This window comes from Bos indicus x Bos taurus, chromosome 18, assembly GCF_003369695.1.
Source record: "Bos indicus x Bos taurus breed Angus x Brahman F1 hybrid chromosome 18, Bos_hybrid_MaternalHap_v2.0, whole genome shotgun sequence".
NCBI lineage: Eukaryota > Metazoa > Chordata > Mammalia > Artiodactyla > Bovidae > Bos > Bos indicus x Bos taurus.
Genome location: NC_040093.1, coordinates 29088450 through 29105909, shown reverse-complemented (window position 1 = coordinate 29105909; position 17460 = coordinate 29088450). Strand labels below are relative to the sequence as shown.

At 35.8% G+C, this 17460-nt stretch overlaps 1 protein-coding gene across 10 annotated transcripts in view; it reads left to right on the top strand.

Annotated features, from left to right (window-relative positions):
- Positions 1-17460, top strand: part of NFAT5 (nuclear factor of activated T cells 5) — a 119395-nt gene that overhangs the window by 93891 nt on the left and 8044 nt on the right. For 9 of the 10 annotated variants that reach the window (XM_027516126.1, XM_027516121.1, XM_027516119.1 and 6 more), the window contains 5 exons: positions 3083-3215; positions 7224-7304; positions 12928-13076; positions 13851-16332; positions 16977-17220. In XM_027516126.1, coding sequence (XP_027371927.1) covers positions 3083-3215; positions 7224-7304; positions 12928-13076; positions 13851-16332; positions 16977-17212 — 3081 coding nt within the window. In that variant the 3' untranslated portion in view covers positions 17213-17220. The remainder of the gene's footprint in view (positions 1-3082; positions 3216-7223; positions 7305-12927; positions 13077-13850; positions 16333-16976; positions 17221-17460) is intronic. The other variant, XM_027516120.1, reaches the window with a different exon arrangement.

The following is a 17460-nucleotide window of genomic DNA, read 5'->3' as shown; positions in this document are numbered from 1 at the left end:
GCATATATATGTATTGTTTTGAAAGATAAATTGGTTTTAAAAGAAAGGAGGAGAGATTAGCAGCTTGCATGTGGAGGTGATTTTAAAAGGAAACTAGAAGCAAGTATTTTAGAGCCTAGGAGAGCTCTTTTTTTTTTTTAGCTTTTGTTTTTTTCACTTAATTATTTACTTTATATTGGAGTATAGTTGATTTACAATGTTATGTTAGTTTCCAGTGTACAGCAAAGTGTACAGGTATACATATATCCATTCTTTTTTCAGATTATTTTCCCATATAGGTAATTAATATGGGTAAATTTTATTACAGAATATTGAGTAGAGTTTCCTGTGCTGTACAGTAGGTTCTTGTTGATTATCTATTTTATATATAATATATATATAGTAATATATATATAGTAATGCCTATATGTAAGTTCCCAAACTTCTAATTTATCCCTCCCTCCCACCTTTCCCCTTTAGTAAGCATAAGTTTATTTTCAAAGTCTGTGAATCTGTTTATATTTTGTGAGTAAGTTCATTTGTATCAGAGGTCTATAGTATGAATAAGTATAACTTGTTTTACAGAACATGAAATAGACATTAGCCTATTAAAAATAGAAAAATGTATAGATTATAATTTCTCAACTTCTAGTCTTCTGGGTTCTTTATATTGTATTTTTTAGAGAGTAAGAATAAAAAAAAATAAGGTGGAGCTTTGAAGAAGATGGAATTTTCAGTAGAAATATGTAAAGAAAATTCTCGGAAGAAATGCCTAAAAGATCCTCAGAATTTTGGGGAACAACTAGGCTAAACAAAGACTTGAGAGTTTTGAAGTTATATGTTTTCAAAGTGGTTTTATTAGGAATTTGTTTTGTGTCTCCAGTTATTTTTATGTGTATATCCCCAACTGCAAAATGACAATTTTGACAATGATAAATTATTCCTTAGGAAAGTGAAAAATGTCTAGCACCATTGCTTATAAACTCTGAAAAACGATTACCTGCTGGGATAAAGAAAATTGTTATTTTGAATCCAACCAGATTTTTCTAAGAAATTAAAATTTAGATATTTTTCCCTTTTTACCTCAGAAAACATTCTACCTGCTCCACAGGCCTCCCAGCCCTTTGTATGTTTTGTGTGTATTGTACTCCTAGTTCAGTGGTAGTTAATTGCTCTTAATTTTTGAGATTAGGTTTTTTTTACTTAGTTTTTAATTTAAATCATTTGTAGAATTTCATGATTTCAGATTGAGGATGTGTGAATAATTTGTTCATTTGGTTTTTAAGAAGTTTCAAATTAGGTTTGTTTAACTAGACTCTCTAAAACAAGTGGAGTAAAAGATTAAAAATATATATATATGTGTGTGTATATATATTCATCTGACTTTTAGATACTAATTCTGTTACTGATTACCAAGAACAAATTTTTTATTTGGAAGAATAATTTCAGTTATTGAGTTGGTCAAATAATCTTAAGACTGGGAAGATACTTCAGAAGTCCATCCATTCAGCCATCTTAACTGTAGGTAGAACTGCTTTTGATGTAGTTGCAGTGTTTAAGCAAAGGAGGAAAAATGAAGGTGGGCAAGATTTTAAAATTCTTATTTCTTAGAATTTGAGTTAATGCAGATATATTTTTTGATGGCTTCATATACAATTGAGTATGTGCTTTCAAATTTTTGCCCCCTAATTCCTGTGGATGTATACATTTATATATTTTTCCACCTGAATTAGAAGTGTGATTTTTTTGAGATAGCTAACTGGACTCAGAAAGCATTCTACTGTTGCCATAAATAAGAAGCTATTTTTAAATTTATGATTATTTCAGAGCATGTTTTAAGATGGCTTAGAAACAAATTAAGTACTCAAAAATCAAACTCTTGGCCTCATTTGTCATGTTCTGTTCAACTGAGTCAGCCAACTTCCAGAGTCTGAATAAGTAAAAAATGACATTAAACTCATTTCATCCTCAGCTGTCACCATTGGCCTCCTGCATATCACATACTGAATACAAAAGCACAGTCACTACCTTTTGCTGTTCTTTCCAGTACTATAACGTAGCAGGGAAAAAGAGAATAAGTCAGATGCAGTTCATGGTATCTTCTAAGAAGATGTAGTCCCCTTGAATAAGTGCTGCTGAAGCATTTATGGAACTCTTCCCTTCTCTTAAAAGGATGCGTCTACCACTATTTTCACACACATAGAAATGACCTCGATTTACTGGGTTTTGGGTAAACTGAACTCTGTTGACTTTAAATGAGAATTAGTTACTAGTTTTAAGTACAAATTGAAATATTTAAAATTTAAATAGACTAAATGAGAATTAGTTGTTAGTGGTTAGAAAGCAGTGAACTGCACTGCAAAGTACATACCACCGTTAAGGTTTACAAAGCATATGGTAACTGACATTGTGCTTGGTGGGCAATTTTTTTTCTTGAAAATATATTCATTCTTTTTTTCAACAAATCTATTTGAGTATTTCTGTGTGAGGAGCTTAATAGTGGAGATGGGATGAAGAACAGAACATCCTAGCTTCTCTTGGAACTTGCATTCTTGTGGTTGTAAAGGAGACAAAAAACAAGCAGATAATCACAGTAATTTCAGGTGGTGATAAGAAATAAACAGGATTCTGTGATCAGATTGGAGAGGGGTGCCACTTTAAAGAGGATGGTCAGAGAAGGCTTCTCTGAGGAGATGACATTTGAATGAGACCTGGAAATGGGTAAGGGACTGGATATTTAAAGAGATAAAGGAGAATAGTATTCCAGTGAAAAAGAATAGCAAAGTTGTAAGGCTCTGAGGTAAAAATGAATTTAGTGTGTTAGTGTAAGAAAGTCAGTGTGACTGGAGTGTAACAAGCTAGAGGAGAATGGGAATGAGAGAAAGTTGACAGGACAGGGACCTTTTATGCCATTGCAGAACATTGGTATTTTACCTTAAAAGCAATTTTAAGATTAATGTCATGATGCCCATGGATCCGAACCCCTAGTCAAACTTTTTAAGCTTTACAGCTAACAGGAAAGTACTTAATTATAATATTTTATTTCAAATTTTTAATTTACATATTGCTTTATTTCTGCCTCTTATAATTTTCTTTCAATTAGAATCATCTTATTGTGAAGGTTCCCCCATATCATGATCAACATATAACTTTGCCAGTAGCAGTGGGAATATATGTAGTAACCAATGCTGGAAGATCTCATGATGTTCAGCCTTTCACTTACACTCCAGACCCAGGTATGTCAAAATAAAAAGTTCTGAATCAAAAGGAGTAATCCATTTCTGCTTCTTCAGAAGAATATGAAGACTAGCCAACCTAAAAGAGGAAGTAGTGTGCAAAGGTAAATTGATACCAGTATTTTTTGGAGGTGTCATTATTTCCCAAGAAGATGGTCACCAAACCCTGCTTTTACTCTTAGTTAAGAGAACTGTTTCTGCCTTAGGGTCTAGTAATAAAAGAAAAGTTAGGAATTCTCTGAAGTCAGGCTCTCCAGAGTTATCATACAAGTACTCCTTGTATAATAAGGTAAGAATTACCATTCATTGAATACCTCTTATGTACAGAAAGGTGAAAGTGACTACTTTAGGAAACTGCTAGTAGTTTTCAGTCTGGCTGTCTTACAGGATGCATTTTGGGAGAGGTGAAAGATAATCTCAGAGAGATAAGTGATAATATCACAAATAGAGTCATATGCCTATAACATTTTCTAATTTGTGTAGTCAAAAATATCAAAGACTTCTGGTGAATAAGTATTTTAAAAATAATTTTAAGCATTTAGGTAAAACAGGTGCTTTAGAAACCAGAGCAGTTGTTTTAAAATTTATATCTCTGGGTAAGAAATATCTTATGAGATTTTTACCTACATTCATTTAGTTGCCTGGAGAAGCCCTTTCCTGGAAAAGTAGAGGAAACATTTTGGAAATGGAAATGCTTCAGGTATTTTGTTGATGTAGACTTGGCTGCTGCCATGCTGCCATTGATTTACTCCATTCGTATCTCAGGCATGCTCCAGAATTAGAAGTTCTTCCATATCTCCAAGTTTACTGATAACATTTTTCCCAAATTGTTCAGAATTCAGTGAGGTGCAAAGTGAAAAATGATAGCAAGAAAAGAAAGCCTGGTAACAGAAGTGTTGAACACAGTAGCTACAACAGAGTTATAATTAGTCTTGACAATTATTCTCTATCACTTAATGTTATCTGTTCCCGTTTTCTTTTGTAAATCATGTCCAACTTTCACAACATTGGTTATTTCCCACCAGTTTGTTACATAAGTATGCCATAATATAGCCCTTATGAAATTATTTTAGTGTTTGTCTCAGAATAAAAGATTACATGTAGAAATTTCAGACAGAAAAAGACAAAGTTTGGAAATAATATACTGGCTTCAACAAAACTAGGAAAGAGGATACTGGTTTATACTTAAAAATCAAACAGTTGATTGTTTTCTTTCTAGGAAAGTCTCAAAAATCCAAGAAAGTTTGATTTAAAACTAATGGTAGTTAAAGCATTTTAGTAATTGCTAGAATATTTAGTATTTTATGTGAAAAGAAGCTTGCTCATAGAAGGAGAAAAATGCCATACAGTAATTAATGCATTCATATGGGAAGGGGAGAAGGAAGTGTGTGGAGGGGGAGGGGGAATAGCTTTAAAGTTCTACCATCCTTAAAATACTGAGATTTTGTTGTTTTTGTTTCTTTTTATTGATCAATAATAAAGAACTTCAGGACTTTGAAGTGCTTAGCATCAGCACTATGAATCTTCATTTCTTAGTGATGAATGCTCATTATTAAAATTTTTCCTTTGATAAATTACCAAATATAAAGCCTATACTAATTGGCTATATTTGGCCACATTTAGACCATCACTGACATATGTTTATTCTTTTATGTTTTTCCCCCTTGTTTTTTATATATACTAGACTGCAGTTGCTCTCAGAAACTCTTATTTGAATAAATATATTTTGTGCAAATTTTATAGTGAGATCTAATGCTTCAGTTTATGCCTTTATGATATAGCTAATTAAAGAATCTTCCCATAATTTCACTTTTTTGTATTTTATAAAATGTGAATGTCTTTTTAGGTGTGCACATGAGAGAATATTTCAGGAAAACTTGGTTATGGTAATTTGCACTGTCTCATTATGATAAACTAGTTGCTGTTTTGACTCAGCTGGGGACTGTGGTTAAAGATTTGCATATTCAGTGGCATATAATAATTATAATTATAGGGCTTCCCAGATGGTGTTAGTGGTAAAGAACCTGCCTGCCAATGCAGGAAATGTGAGAGATAGCGTGTTCGATCTCTGGGTCAGGAAGATCCTCTGGAGAAGGGAATGGCAATCCACTCCAGGATTCTTGCCTGGAGAATTCCATGGACAGAGGAGCCTGGTGGGCTACAGTCCATGGGGTCACACAGAGTCAGACATGACTGATGAGACTTAGCACATAGTAATTATAACAGCTAAAACAAGACCCACCCTCATTTTTGTGAGTTAAGAGTAGAAATGGTGACTGCTACACCATTTTGTCAAAATATTTAAGTTACAGACAAAAAAAGAACAAATAAATATATTTTATCCTAATTTGACCTAGATACCTTCATAATAACCTGGAAGGCCAGATTTGAATTTAGGATTTTCAGACTGCTTGGAGGTCCAAACTGGAATATGGCAACATGAAGAAAGGATTTCCCAGCCTGCCACCCTTCTTTTCCCTCTCCTGGCTCCATCCTCCACCTGGAGGGCCTTGATGCACCAGCTGATGCTCCTAAGCTCTGTTCACCCTGTAGGCTTAAGATGGCACACACAGTCTATAGAGTAGTTGTGCAGAAAATTTTGGTATCTTATGTACTTGGGTATGTAGTCTAAAAGTAGGATTGGAGCAAGGGCTCAAGTGAACGTAAACTGGCTCTGCATGCTTTGCCAGACACAAGCCCCTCTAAAGCCCTCTGAGTCTATACTGCCAAAAATACATTACATGTGCATCCTTTTAGACCATTATTTTGCAGACTTAAAAAACCTGTGTTTCATTGCTAGTCACTGAACCATTGCTTGACCATTAATTTGTTTTACTTCCATCTTTTAAGACACAGAAATCATATTAGTTGTTTTTTGCAGTGACTCTGCAGTGGTAATTGCTCTAAGAAATGGAGGATAAAATACTTATTCATAATTTTTTGTTGCTTTAAAAACAAATGACTAAAACTTGTGTTTAAAGTAGAAACTTAAAAATTTTTTGAAGATTAGTTTTCATTCTTAAATCTGTAATTGTTAGAATAAATGTTATGCTTTAAAATTGTCTATGAATTTCTTTTCCAGTCAATTCTATTCAGTTGATAATTTCATTCAATTAACAGTTCGTTCAGATTATCATTTGTTGGCCCTTACATACAGCATGCTTAGATAAATGTTTTAACCTCATTCTTAGGAAACATGTACATTTTGTCTCTTTGTTCACAGTTAATTATCCTAATATTCTCTAACCATCATTTTGCATTATGATGTCAAGAATAAATTGATAATAAATTGGCTCAGTTCTTATTTTGAATAAGTTAAGGAATATAAATACATTGAAAAATAGAAATTAGCATCTATTTAAATAAAATTACTATACAGTCAATTTAAGAAAACCTTTTTAGTTGGAATTTAACTTTACCATTCAGAACTGATCACTACTCTTATGCTTATTAAATTTAAAATTTTCATAGTAGGTGTACTTGATATGTGCAGATATAATAATGTAGCAATTCTTCATTAATAATAGCAAAGATTATTATTTCTAAGGCTTTATAAAAAAGTAATACTATGTATTTTGTATATTCAGCACAGTTTTTAAAAAAAATTCTCAATTATGTTTCTGAATCAGTATTTTTAAAATCATTTACATAGGTGAATGGTGAATTTTTTTCATGCTAGTGTTACAGTATATTTGGTATTAATACGTTTTTAAAGATGTCATGTCAATCTTCTCATTTGTATTGTTACAAGAAAGATTTTTAAAAGTTGCTGTTATTTTTATTTTGTTTTAATAATAAGCATATGTTTCTGCCCACTTGGAGAGTGGTGCATTTTAGAGGGTAAACTGGTGATTATAGATTATAAAAACTCATCTGAACCTAGAATTTCTGCTGAACAAATAATTTAATAATGCTTTGTGAGAAAATACTCCTGTTAAAGAATTTTAAGATATATATTTTTCAGGATAAGTCTAAATAAATACATTAATCTTTTTTGTTTAATAACAGCATCTGTTGCTTTGAATGTGAATGTAAAGAAGGAAATATCTAGTCCGGCAAGACCTTGCTCTTTCGAAGAAGCCATGAAAGGTACCAAGTTAATTATGCTCAAAAATTGTAAATCAGTGATGCTATATATTTTCTCTAACAAACCTTACTATTTTATTTACTGTTGTGTACTTGAAATAGTTAGCAGGTTATCTTTGATATTGTAAAATAAATACTTGTTTAACTTCACTGAATGCAGAAACTTGCTTCCTAACTTGATATTTCCATTCATTTGCCATATAAACAACTTTTTAAAAAACATATGTTACAGTTAAGGAGTTTTTGTTTTGTTTTTTATTCCCTAATATTAAAAATCTTAAAAGTATAATAGGGTACGATAAGGTATGAAAAATAGCTGTATAAAGCTTCTTGCTGCCAGTGAGTAGGACTTAACGTTGAGGCTGAAGAACCAAAATAAGAACTATTGGCATTTGAAAAAGTTGCTTTAGGTACCATTCTTTCTTCTGATATCATTATTTCCAAGCAGACAATAACAATGTCTTCAGGATGTTATAATGCGTTAGAGTAGACTCTTTTCGTAGCAGATTTCTAATACATCTGTGACACTCAATCATGATGCTTTTGTGCCATTATATGTTAAGATGTCAGTTACATAATGGTCATTGATTTATTCTATAATTCTAGCTTTTTCTTACATTTTTGCCATTAAATTCATGAGTTAAATTTAAAAATTTTATATACTTATATTTTTAAGGGGCATAATATCCTTAATACATTTTATCAAATTCCATGGAATTTTTCCCTGTGTCATAGTAGAATTCAGCATTCACATATACAGTTCAGTATTGCTTGCCATTATAATTTCTGACCATCAACACTTCCAAAATAGATTAATTAGGAATTATGCACTAGTGTGAAAAGAAGAAAAGTGAAAAGCAAAGGAGAAAAGGAAAGATATACCCATTTGAATGCAGAGTTCTAAAGAATAGCAAGGAGAGATAAGAAAGCTTTCCTCAGTGATCAGTGCAGAGAAATAGAGGAAAACAATAGGATGGGAAAGACTAGAGATCTCTTCAAGAAAATTAGAGATACCAAAGGAACATTTCATGCAAAGATGGGCTCGATAAAGGACAGAGATGGTATGGACGTAACAGAAGCAGAAGACATTAAGAAGAGGTGGCAAGAATACACAGAAGAACTGTTCAAAAAAGATCTTCACAACCCAGATAATCACCATGGTGTGATCACTGACCTAGAGCCAGACATCCTGGAATGTGAAGTCAAGTGGGCCTTAGGAAGCATCACTACAAACAAAGCTAGTGGAGGTGATAGAATTCAAGTTGAGCTATTTCAAATCCTGAAAGATGATGGTGTGAGAGTGCTGCACTTAATATTCCAGCAAATTTGGAAAACTCCGTAGTGGCCACAGGACTGGAAAAGGTCAGTTTTCATTCCAGTCCCAGAGAGAGGCAATGCCAAAGAATGCTCGAACTACTGCACAATTGCACTCATCTCACACACTAGCAAAGTAATATTTAAAATTCTCCAAGCCAGGCTTCAGCCGTACGTGAACCATGAACTTCCAGATGTTCAAGCTGGTTTTAGAAAAGGCAGAGGAACCAGAGATTAAATTGCCAACATCTGCTGGATCATTAAAAAAATGACAGAGTTCCAGAAAAACATCTACTTCTGTTTTACTGACTGTACCAAAGCCTTTGACTGTGTGAATCACAACAAACTGTGGAAAATTCTTCAAGAGATGGGAATACCAGACCAGCTGACCTGCCTCTTGAGAAACCTGTATGCAGGTCATGAAGCAACAGTTAGAACTGGGACATGGAACAACAGACTGGTTCCAAACAGGAAAAGGAGTACGTCAAGGCTGTATATTGTCACCCTGCTTATTTAACTTATATGCAGAGTACATCATGAGACACACTAGGCTGGATGAAGCACAAGCTGGAATCAAGATTGCTGGGAGAAATATCAAAAGCCTCAGATATGAAGATGACACCACCCTTATGACAGAAAGTGAAGAAGAACTAAAGAGCCTCTTGATGAAAGAGGAGGGTGAAAAAGTTGGCTTAAAGCTCAACATTCAGAAAACGAAGATCATGGCATCCGGTCCCATCACTTCATGGCAAATAGATATGGAAACAGTGGCTGACTTTATTTTTGGGGGCTCCAAAATCACTGCAGATGGTGACTGCAGCCATGAAATTAAAAGACGCTTACTCCTTGGAAGGAAAGTTATGACCAACCTAGACAGCATATTAAAAAGCAGAGACATTACTTTGTCAACAAAGGTCCATCTAGTCAAAGCTATGGGTTTTTCCAGTAGTCGTATATGGATGTGAGAGTTGGACTGTACAGAAAGCTGAGTGCCAAAGAATTGATGCTTTTGAACAGTGGTGTTGGAGAAGACTCTTGAGAGTCCCTTGGACTGCAAGGAGAGCCAACCAGTCCATCCTAAAGGAGATCAGTCCTGGGTGTTCATTTGGAAGGACTGATGTTGAAGCTGAAACTCCAATACTTTGGCCACCTGATGCGAGGAACTGACTCATTTGAAAAGACCCTGATGCTTGGAAAAATTGAGGGCAGGAGGAGAAGGGGATGACAGAGGATGAGATGGTTGGATGGCATCACCAACTGAATGGACGAGTTTGGGTAAACTCCGGGAGTTGGTGATGAACAGGGAGGCCTGATGTGCTGCGGTTCATGGGGTTGCAAAGAGTTGGACACAAGTGAGCAACTGAACTGAACTGAAGTGCATAATTATCTGATTTAACTACAGGACAATTTACAAGTCTCTGCTTTGGATAACCAAAGCAGAACATATATTTCTTGAACATATATTAAGTGCTAGTCAGCATGCCACACTCTTCACCAGCATTATCTTGTTTAGCCAAACTCTGAGGTGGATAATTTATGATTCTCATTTCACAGATGAGGAAATCAAGATTCCAGAGAGGTTCTATAATTTGCTGAAGGTCACTTAGCTAGGATTTTAAAAGATAGATCAAGTTTTAGTGTGTAAGGTAACATCTAAGCAATAATAATTCAAACCATGTGCATTAGGTTAATAATAGCATAATTAAACAATCATTAAAGAAAGTTAGGGACATTTGTGATCTTTCCTTTTCCAGCTTTGATGGTTTCATGCTTTTCCCCAAAAACGCTTAGATGTTTTTTTCCTAGAGTATCAGGGATGCTAATCTCATCCAGTGTGAAATTTCTCATACAAGATTGTAGATGGAAGGTTAAAAGGTGTTAAACACTATGTTTAATTTTTGGTAGTAAAATGATATAGTCATTTAATCAAAATCTTACAAGATTAAAAAATGAATAAGAAACAGACACACGTATTATTTTTTCTCACACTTCAGACCTTATTTTGACAATTTTATCAGCTGAAATCATGTAAAATAATTTTATGAAGATATAAAATTGAATACTAAACTGTTTATCAAGCTTCCCTGGTAGCTCAGTTGGTAAAGAATCTGCCTGCAATGCAGGAGGCCCCGGTTCGATTACTGAGTCAGGAAATTCTGCTGGAGAAGGGATAGGCTACCCACTCCAATATTCTTGGGCTTCCCTAGTGGCTCTGCTGGTAAAGAATCCACCTGCAATGTCGGAGACCTGGGTTTGATCCCTGGTTGGGACCATCCCCTGGAAGAAGGGAAAAGCTACCCACTCCAGTATTCTGGCCTGGAGAATTCCATGGACTATGTAGTCCATGGGGTCACAAAGAGTCGGACACAACTGAGCGACTTTCAGTTTCAAACTATTTTATCTGTTTAAAATTTTCATTTGTCATTTTTAAGTACAACATCATTAACTGGAGATTCCTGATCAGTTTTAAAAAGACAGTCGCTTTCAAGCAGGAATTTCCCTTGACAAATGGCTTATTTTTGTGATTCCTTGGAATCAGAGCTTTAGTATAACACCCAGGTGTCCTTCTTAGAGATTTAATTAGTTATGCTTTAATAATGAAGTCTTAGCAACATAAATGACTTAAATTTGTGTTGTGGCATAATCCTCCATATAACATCCTTTAAAATAGCCATCAATTACAATAAGATTTAGAACTTGATACACAAATGTGACATTATGTACAGACATAGAAAGCATTTGTTTCTTCATTCAGCAAATACTTATTTATTCCCTAGTATGCACCAGGCAACAACAACAAAATCTCTTGTCTTCATGAAACTCACATTCTAATAGAATCCAAAAGCAAGAATAGCAGTTGATGTTACAGGATCAACGTACGACAATACTAATTGTCTTTCAAATTATCTTTTGAGGTGGGCCTGTAATACTTTTAAATGCCTGCCTGTATCTGTAGCTTTGACTCAGACAGAATTGAAATTGAATTGTGTTGGTATTGATAGAATCTAGGTGAAAATAGATCAACAGAACTCATGCGTAAATGATTGATTTCTTAGAGTAATGAAAGCAGTGGGCACTTTTTCCTCCCCCAGTATAATCAGTTTTCATAGTGATTGTTTCTAGCCAATTGGCTGTGAGAAAGGTTGAATAAAGACCAGAAGATTTCTAATATTTTTAAGTCAAAATATTTACAAAAATAACTATCCTGCTTATATACCATATTCCATTTTAAAACCCTCTTTGTAGCCAGGATTTCTTTTTCAGTATCAAATTAAGAAATCTATGTATTAAAATATTAAATCACCTTGTTGTACACCTGAAGCTAATAAAATATTGTTAGTTTTTCAACTAAAAAAAAAAGTTTAACAGCTAAGCTTTCTAAGGAATCTGTATTTCTTTACACAGGGTCTCAAAGTAGTGGTAAACCTTAGCTCAGAATTCGGCTATGTGTTCGATTCAGAAGCCTGCCTTCAGTGATGCTTCAACACTATGCTCCACTAAGTGCCAGTGGCAGGCTTAAATAGACAAAAAAAGAAGAAAGAGAATCAAGGGGGGAAAGCAGTTAGAATGAAGTGGTAGAACCTACCTATCTGCTACATATTGCCTCTCCTTGGTTTCTAATCTGTAACTACTTCTGAAAATGGAAGTAGATGGAAGTAGAAAAATACTTGCTGGTTTTGCTTTGGAAATTTAATTGGTAAACCTAAAATATCAGTCATACTTAAATTTCTGAAAAGAAAAAAACTTAAGTCCTTTCTTGAAAAATGTGTTCATATGTCAACTTGGCAAATTCAAGTTTTCTAAGACATTAGTTTAGAAAAGTGAATCTGTTTGGTCAGTTGATGGCATCCTACTGAGAAGCTTGAGTTTTGTTGAGGAGAGAAATGTTCAAGCAATCCTATAATCCCCCAAAGTTTGACTTTGTAATTTCCCGGCAGCCAGATACTAAGAGGAAAATATAACAGTTGTAACTGAGCAGCTTTAACCTCCTGGAGATTTCCAGGCTGCATGGCCATGTCCAGCAGTGTAATTCAGGGCCTTTTGAAGCGTGCTGAGAGGTATAACTTGATAACTGAGTGCTCAAGCTTGTTGATATTTAACTCATAGTCTCAGGCTACTGCCAGGAGTCCTCAAGGGACTGCTACTTAAAAAGAGGGAGGACACACTTTGGGCACATTTTGTATCTTCATGCTACTATCAGAGCATCAGAAAATTAGTGTTTTGAATCATGACTAAGGTATCAATACACAGTAGAATGATACAGTTGATTTCAGTGATTTTCAACTTTTTTTTTCTTTTGGTGTGTGTACAGCAATGAAAACTACTGGATGTAACTTAGATAAGGTAAATATGCTTCCTAATCCTCTGATCACTCCGCTCATATCAAGCACTATGATTAAGAGTGAAGACATTACTCCAATGGAAGTAACAGCAGAGAAAAGATCGCCTTCTATTTTTAAGGTGAGCTATATTGACTCACTAGTGAGTGCCCTGTCACATCTTAACCTCAAATATAAAAATAGTTATAGTTTGAGTAGTTTGATTTCTTTTCCCTGATGATGCTTTTTTACTTTTCCTATTTCTCTTATAGCTGTTTCTCTTTGGCTGCACTTAATGAATTTTGCTTTGTAGAGTAAATGATTTTATATTCAAATAAAATAGCCTGTAGGGCAACTTCCAATATACATTTTTGACAAGAAAGGAATTCATGCATTAGCCGGACCTTTGTGATGTTTGGTATAATGAAAGTACAGGTTTAACATTTTCAAAACTATAGAGACATTTTATTTCCTTTCTGTTCTTTCCTTTTTTCTTTTTTCTCTTATTTCTTTTTTCCTTTTTCCAAGAAAGATTCTTCTTTCCTTTTCCATTTTTCTCTTATTTCCCCTTCCCAATAATGTTATAAGTGATGCACAAATGGAGATATTTTAAAATTTGCTAGTAATTCATGAACCATAGAATTAATGTGTACTTACTGTCCTAAGCATATCAATAGCTGATTATTCTTCTGTGTCTACTTCTATTGTTTGACTGTCTTTGTTTATGTGCTTCTTTAAAAATCCTGATGACAGTAATATATAATATTATCACTGATAATCATAGTCTTACACTTGTTTTCTGAATAATAATATAAACTAGGAAATTGGTCCTGCATATGTTTTTATAATAATAATTTTTGAAGAATCATATGAGCTCATTTATACATATACATATTATTTGGCTTTTATTTTTTAGACTACAAAGACAGTTGGATCAACTCAACAAACGTTAGAAAATATCTCTCACATAGCAGGAAATGGGTCTTTTTCATCATCATCTTCCCACTTAACTTCTGAAAATGAAAAGCAACAACAGATTCAGCCCAAGGCATACAACCCAGAGACCCTGACAACTATCCAAACACAGGACATTTCACAGCCTGGTACTTTTCCAGCAGTTTCTGCGTCTAGTCAGCTGCCCAGCAATGACGCACTACTACAGCAGGCTACACAGTTTCAAACAAGAGAAACTCAGTCTAGAGAGGTGTTACAGTCAGATGGTACAGTGGTTAACTTGTCACACCTGACTGAGACATCACAGCAACAGCAGCAGTCTCCACTGCAAGAACAAGCACAGACTTTACAGCAGCAGATTTCATCAAATATTTTCCCATCACCAAATAGTGTGAGTCAGCAACTACAAAATACGATACAACACTTGCAGGCAGGGAGTTTTACAGGCAGTACTGCCAGTGGCAGCAATGGAAATGTTGACTTGGTCCAACAAGTTTTAGAGGCACAACAGCAGTTATCTTCAGTTTTATTTTCTGCTCCAGATGGTAACGAGAATGTTCAAGAACAACTTAGTGCAGACATTTTTCAACAAGTCAGTCAAATTCAAAATAGCGTAAGCCCTGGAATGTTTTCCTCAACAGAACCAGCAGTCCATACCAGACCAGATAATTTAATAGCTGGAAGAGCTGAAAGTGTTCACCCACAGAATGAAAACACATTGTCTAATCAGCAACAGCAACAGCAGCAACAGCAAGTGATGGACTCCTCAGCTGCAATGGTGATGGAGATGCAACAGAGTATCTGCCAGGCAGCTGCCCAGATTCAGTCAGAGCTGTTTCCTTCATCTGCTTCAGCAAATGGAAACCTTCAGCAGTCTCCAGTTTACCAGCAGACTTCTCATATGATGAGCGCATTATCAGCCAATGAGGACATGCAAATGCAATGTGAATTGTTTTCTTCTCCTCCGGCAGTTTCTGGAAATGAAACTACTACAACTACCACACAGCAGGTTGCAACTTCTGGCACTACCCTGTTTCAGACATCAAATTCAGGAGATGGAGAAGAGACTGGAGCACAAGCAAAACAGATTCAGAACAGTGTCTTTCAGACCATGGTCCAAATGCAACATAGTGGGGACGGTCAGCCTCAAGTTGGCCTTTTTTCATCTACAAAAAGTATGATAAGTGTTCAAAATAGTGGTACCCAGCAGCAAGGCAATGGTTTATTCCAGCAAGGTAATGAGATGATGTCACTTCAATCAGGGAATTTTTTGCAGCAGTCTTCTCATTCACAGGCTCAGCTTTTTCATCCTCAGAATCCTATTGCTGATCCTCAGAACCTTTCCCAGGAAACTCAAGGTTCTATTTTTCATAGTCCAAGTCCTATTGTCCACAGTCAGACTTCTACAGCCTCCTCTGAACAAATGCAGCCTCCAATGTTTCACTCTCAAAATACCATGGCTGTGCTGCAGGGCTCTTCTGTTCCTCAAGACCAACAGTCAGCCAACATATTTCTTTCCCAAAGTCCAATGAATAATCTCCAAACCAACACAGTGGCCCAGGAAGAACAGATTTCATTTTTTGCAGCTCAGAATTCAATTTCTCCACTTCAGTCAACATCAAACACTGAGCAGCAAGCTGCTTTCCAGCAGCAGGCTCCAATATCACACATTCAGACCCCTATGCTTTCCCAGGAACAGGCACAACCCTCCCAGCAAGGTCTGTTTCAGCCTCAGGTTTCCCTGGGCTCCCTTCCTCCTAACCCAATGCCTCAAAACCAACAAGGAACAATCTTTCAGTCACAGCACTCAATAGTTGCCATCCAGAGTAACTCTCCATCCCAGGAGCAGCAGCAGCAGCAACAACAGCAGCAGCAACAACAGAGCATTTTATTCAGTAACCAGAACGCCATGGCACCAATGGCGTCTCAAAAGCAGCCACCACCAAACATGATATTCAATCCAAGTCAAAATCCAGTGGCTAATCAGGAGCAGCAGAACCAATCAATTTTCCATCAACAAAATAATATGGCCCCAATGAATCAAGAGCAGCAGCCCATGCAATTTCAGAACCAGACCACGGTTTCCTCACTTCAGAACCCAGGTCCTGCCCAATCCGAATCATCACAGACCTCCTTGTTCCATAGCTCACCTCAGATTCAGTTGGTCCAAGGGTCACCCAGTTCTCAAGAGCAGCAAGTAACACTCTTCCTCTCTCCAGCATCCATGTCTGCATTGCAGACCAGTATGAACCAACAAGACATGCAACAGTCTCCCCTTTATTCCCCTCAGAACAACATGCCTGGAATCCAGGGAGCCACATCTTCACCTCAACCACAGGCTACTTTATTTCACAACACTACAGGAGGTACAATGAACCAGCTACAGAATTCTCCTGGCTCTTCTCAACAGACATCTGGAATGTTCTTATTTGGCATTCAAAATAGTAAGAAACTCTTTCTAATTTCCCATTTCTTAAATGTTATTGGTTGAAATGGTCACGTTATCGTTACCAGAGAAAGCACAACACAGTGGTTTTAAGAGCAGAGATTGTAGTTGGACAGAAGTGAGTTCAAGTCCCAGCTGTACCACTTACAGACTGAGACCTTGGACAGGTTATTTGACATGCATGAGCCTCACTTTCCACATCTAAAATGGTGGTAATACTACAAACTTGACAAGGATATTGGGAGGATTAAAGGTGGTGATATATCTAAATATATGTGTCTGCCATTTTGAGATATAACCTTGAAAGGAAGATGAAGTACAAACGACAGAAAAATTTTCAGCCAGTTAAAGCAAGTAGTTTCCAAGGAGGTAGAAACCCACGTTTCTTTAATGTTTATGTACCAAGGAACTTATATAGGACTTATGTTGATAACTAAGCAGTGTTGTATTTTTATACTGCTTAGAGACAACCGAGGATGAATTCTACTACTGTTTGATGAAAACCTTTTTGGAGGCTGTCAGGTTCCTCACTTTTAACAAAATAATGCATTTATATACCCCAGCCACTAGTAAATACCTTCTTATGAATCTTAACAGAAAATAACTAATCAGGTAGCTTCTCTGTTTTCAATGTCTCTGCAGACTGTAGTCAGCTTTTAACTTCTGGACCAGCTACATTGCCAGATCAGTTGATGGCCATAAGTCCACCAGGCCAGCCACAAAACGAGGGCCAACCACCTGTGACAACACTTCTTTCTCAGCAAATGCCAGAGAATTCTCCAATGGCATCCTCTATAAACACCAACCAGAACATTGAAAAGATTGATTTGCTTGTTTCATTGCAAAACCAAGGGAACAACTTAACTGGCTCCTTTTAACTGGATATGTAAGTAATGCATTTTGGCTTCTTTCTTACTGAAAAGCATCAATAAATTTTATTATTCTTAGCATATTTGGGTTAAGTAATTTAACACTGTTTAGACTCTGATCTTTTAAAATATGGCTTTCTCACAGGGTACCTTTTTTACCCTGAATTGATTGCTCTGAATGATAACCTACAGTCATATTGTTAGTACTGGGCATTCCTTCTGGCTCTTAAGTTTCTTTGCTGTTGAAATGATGGAAC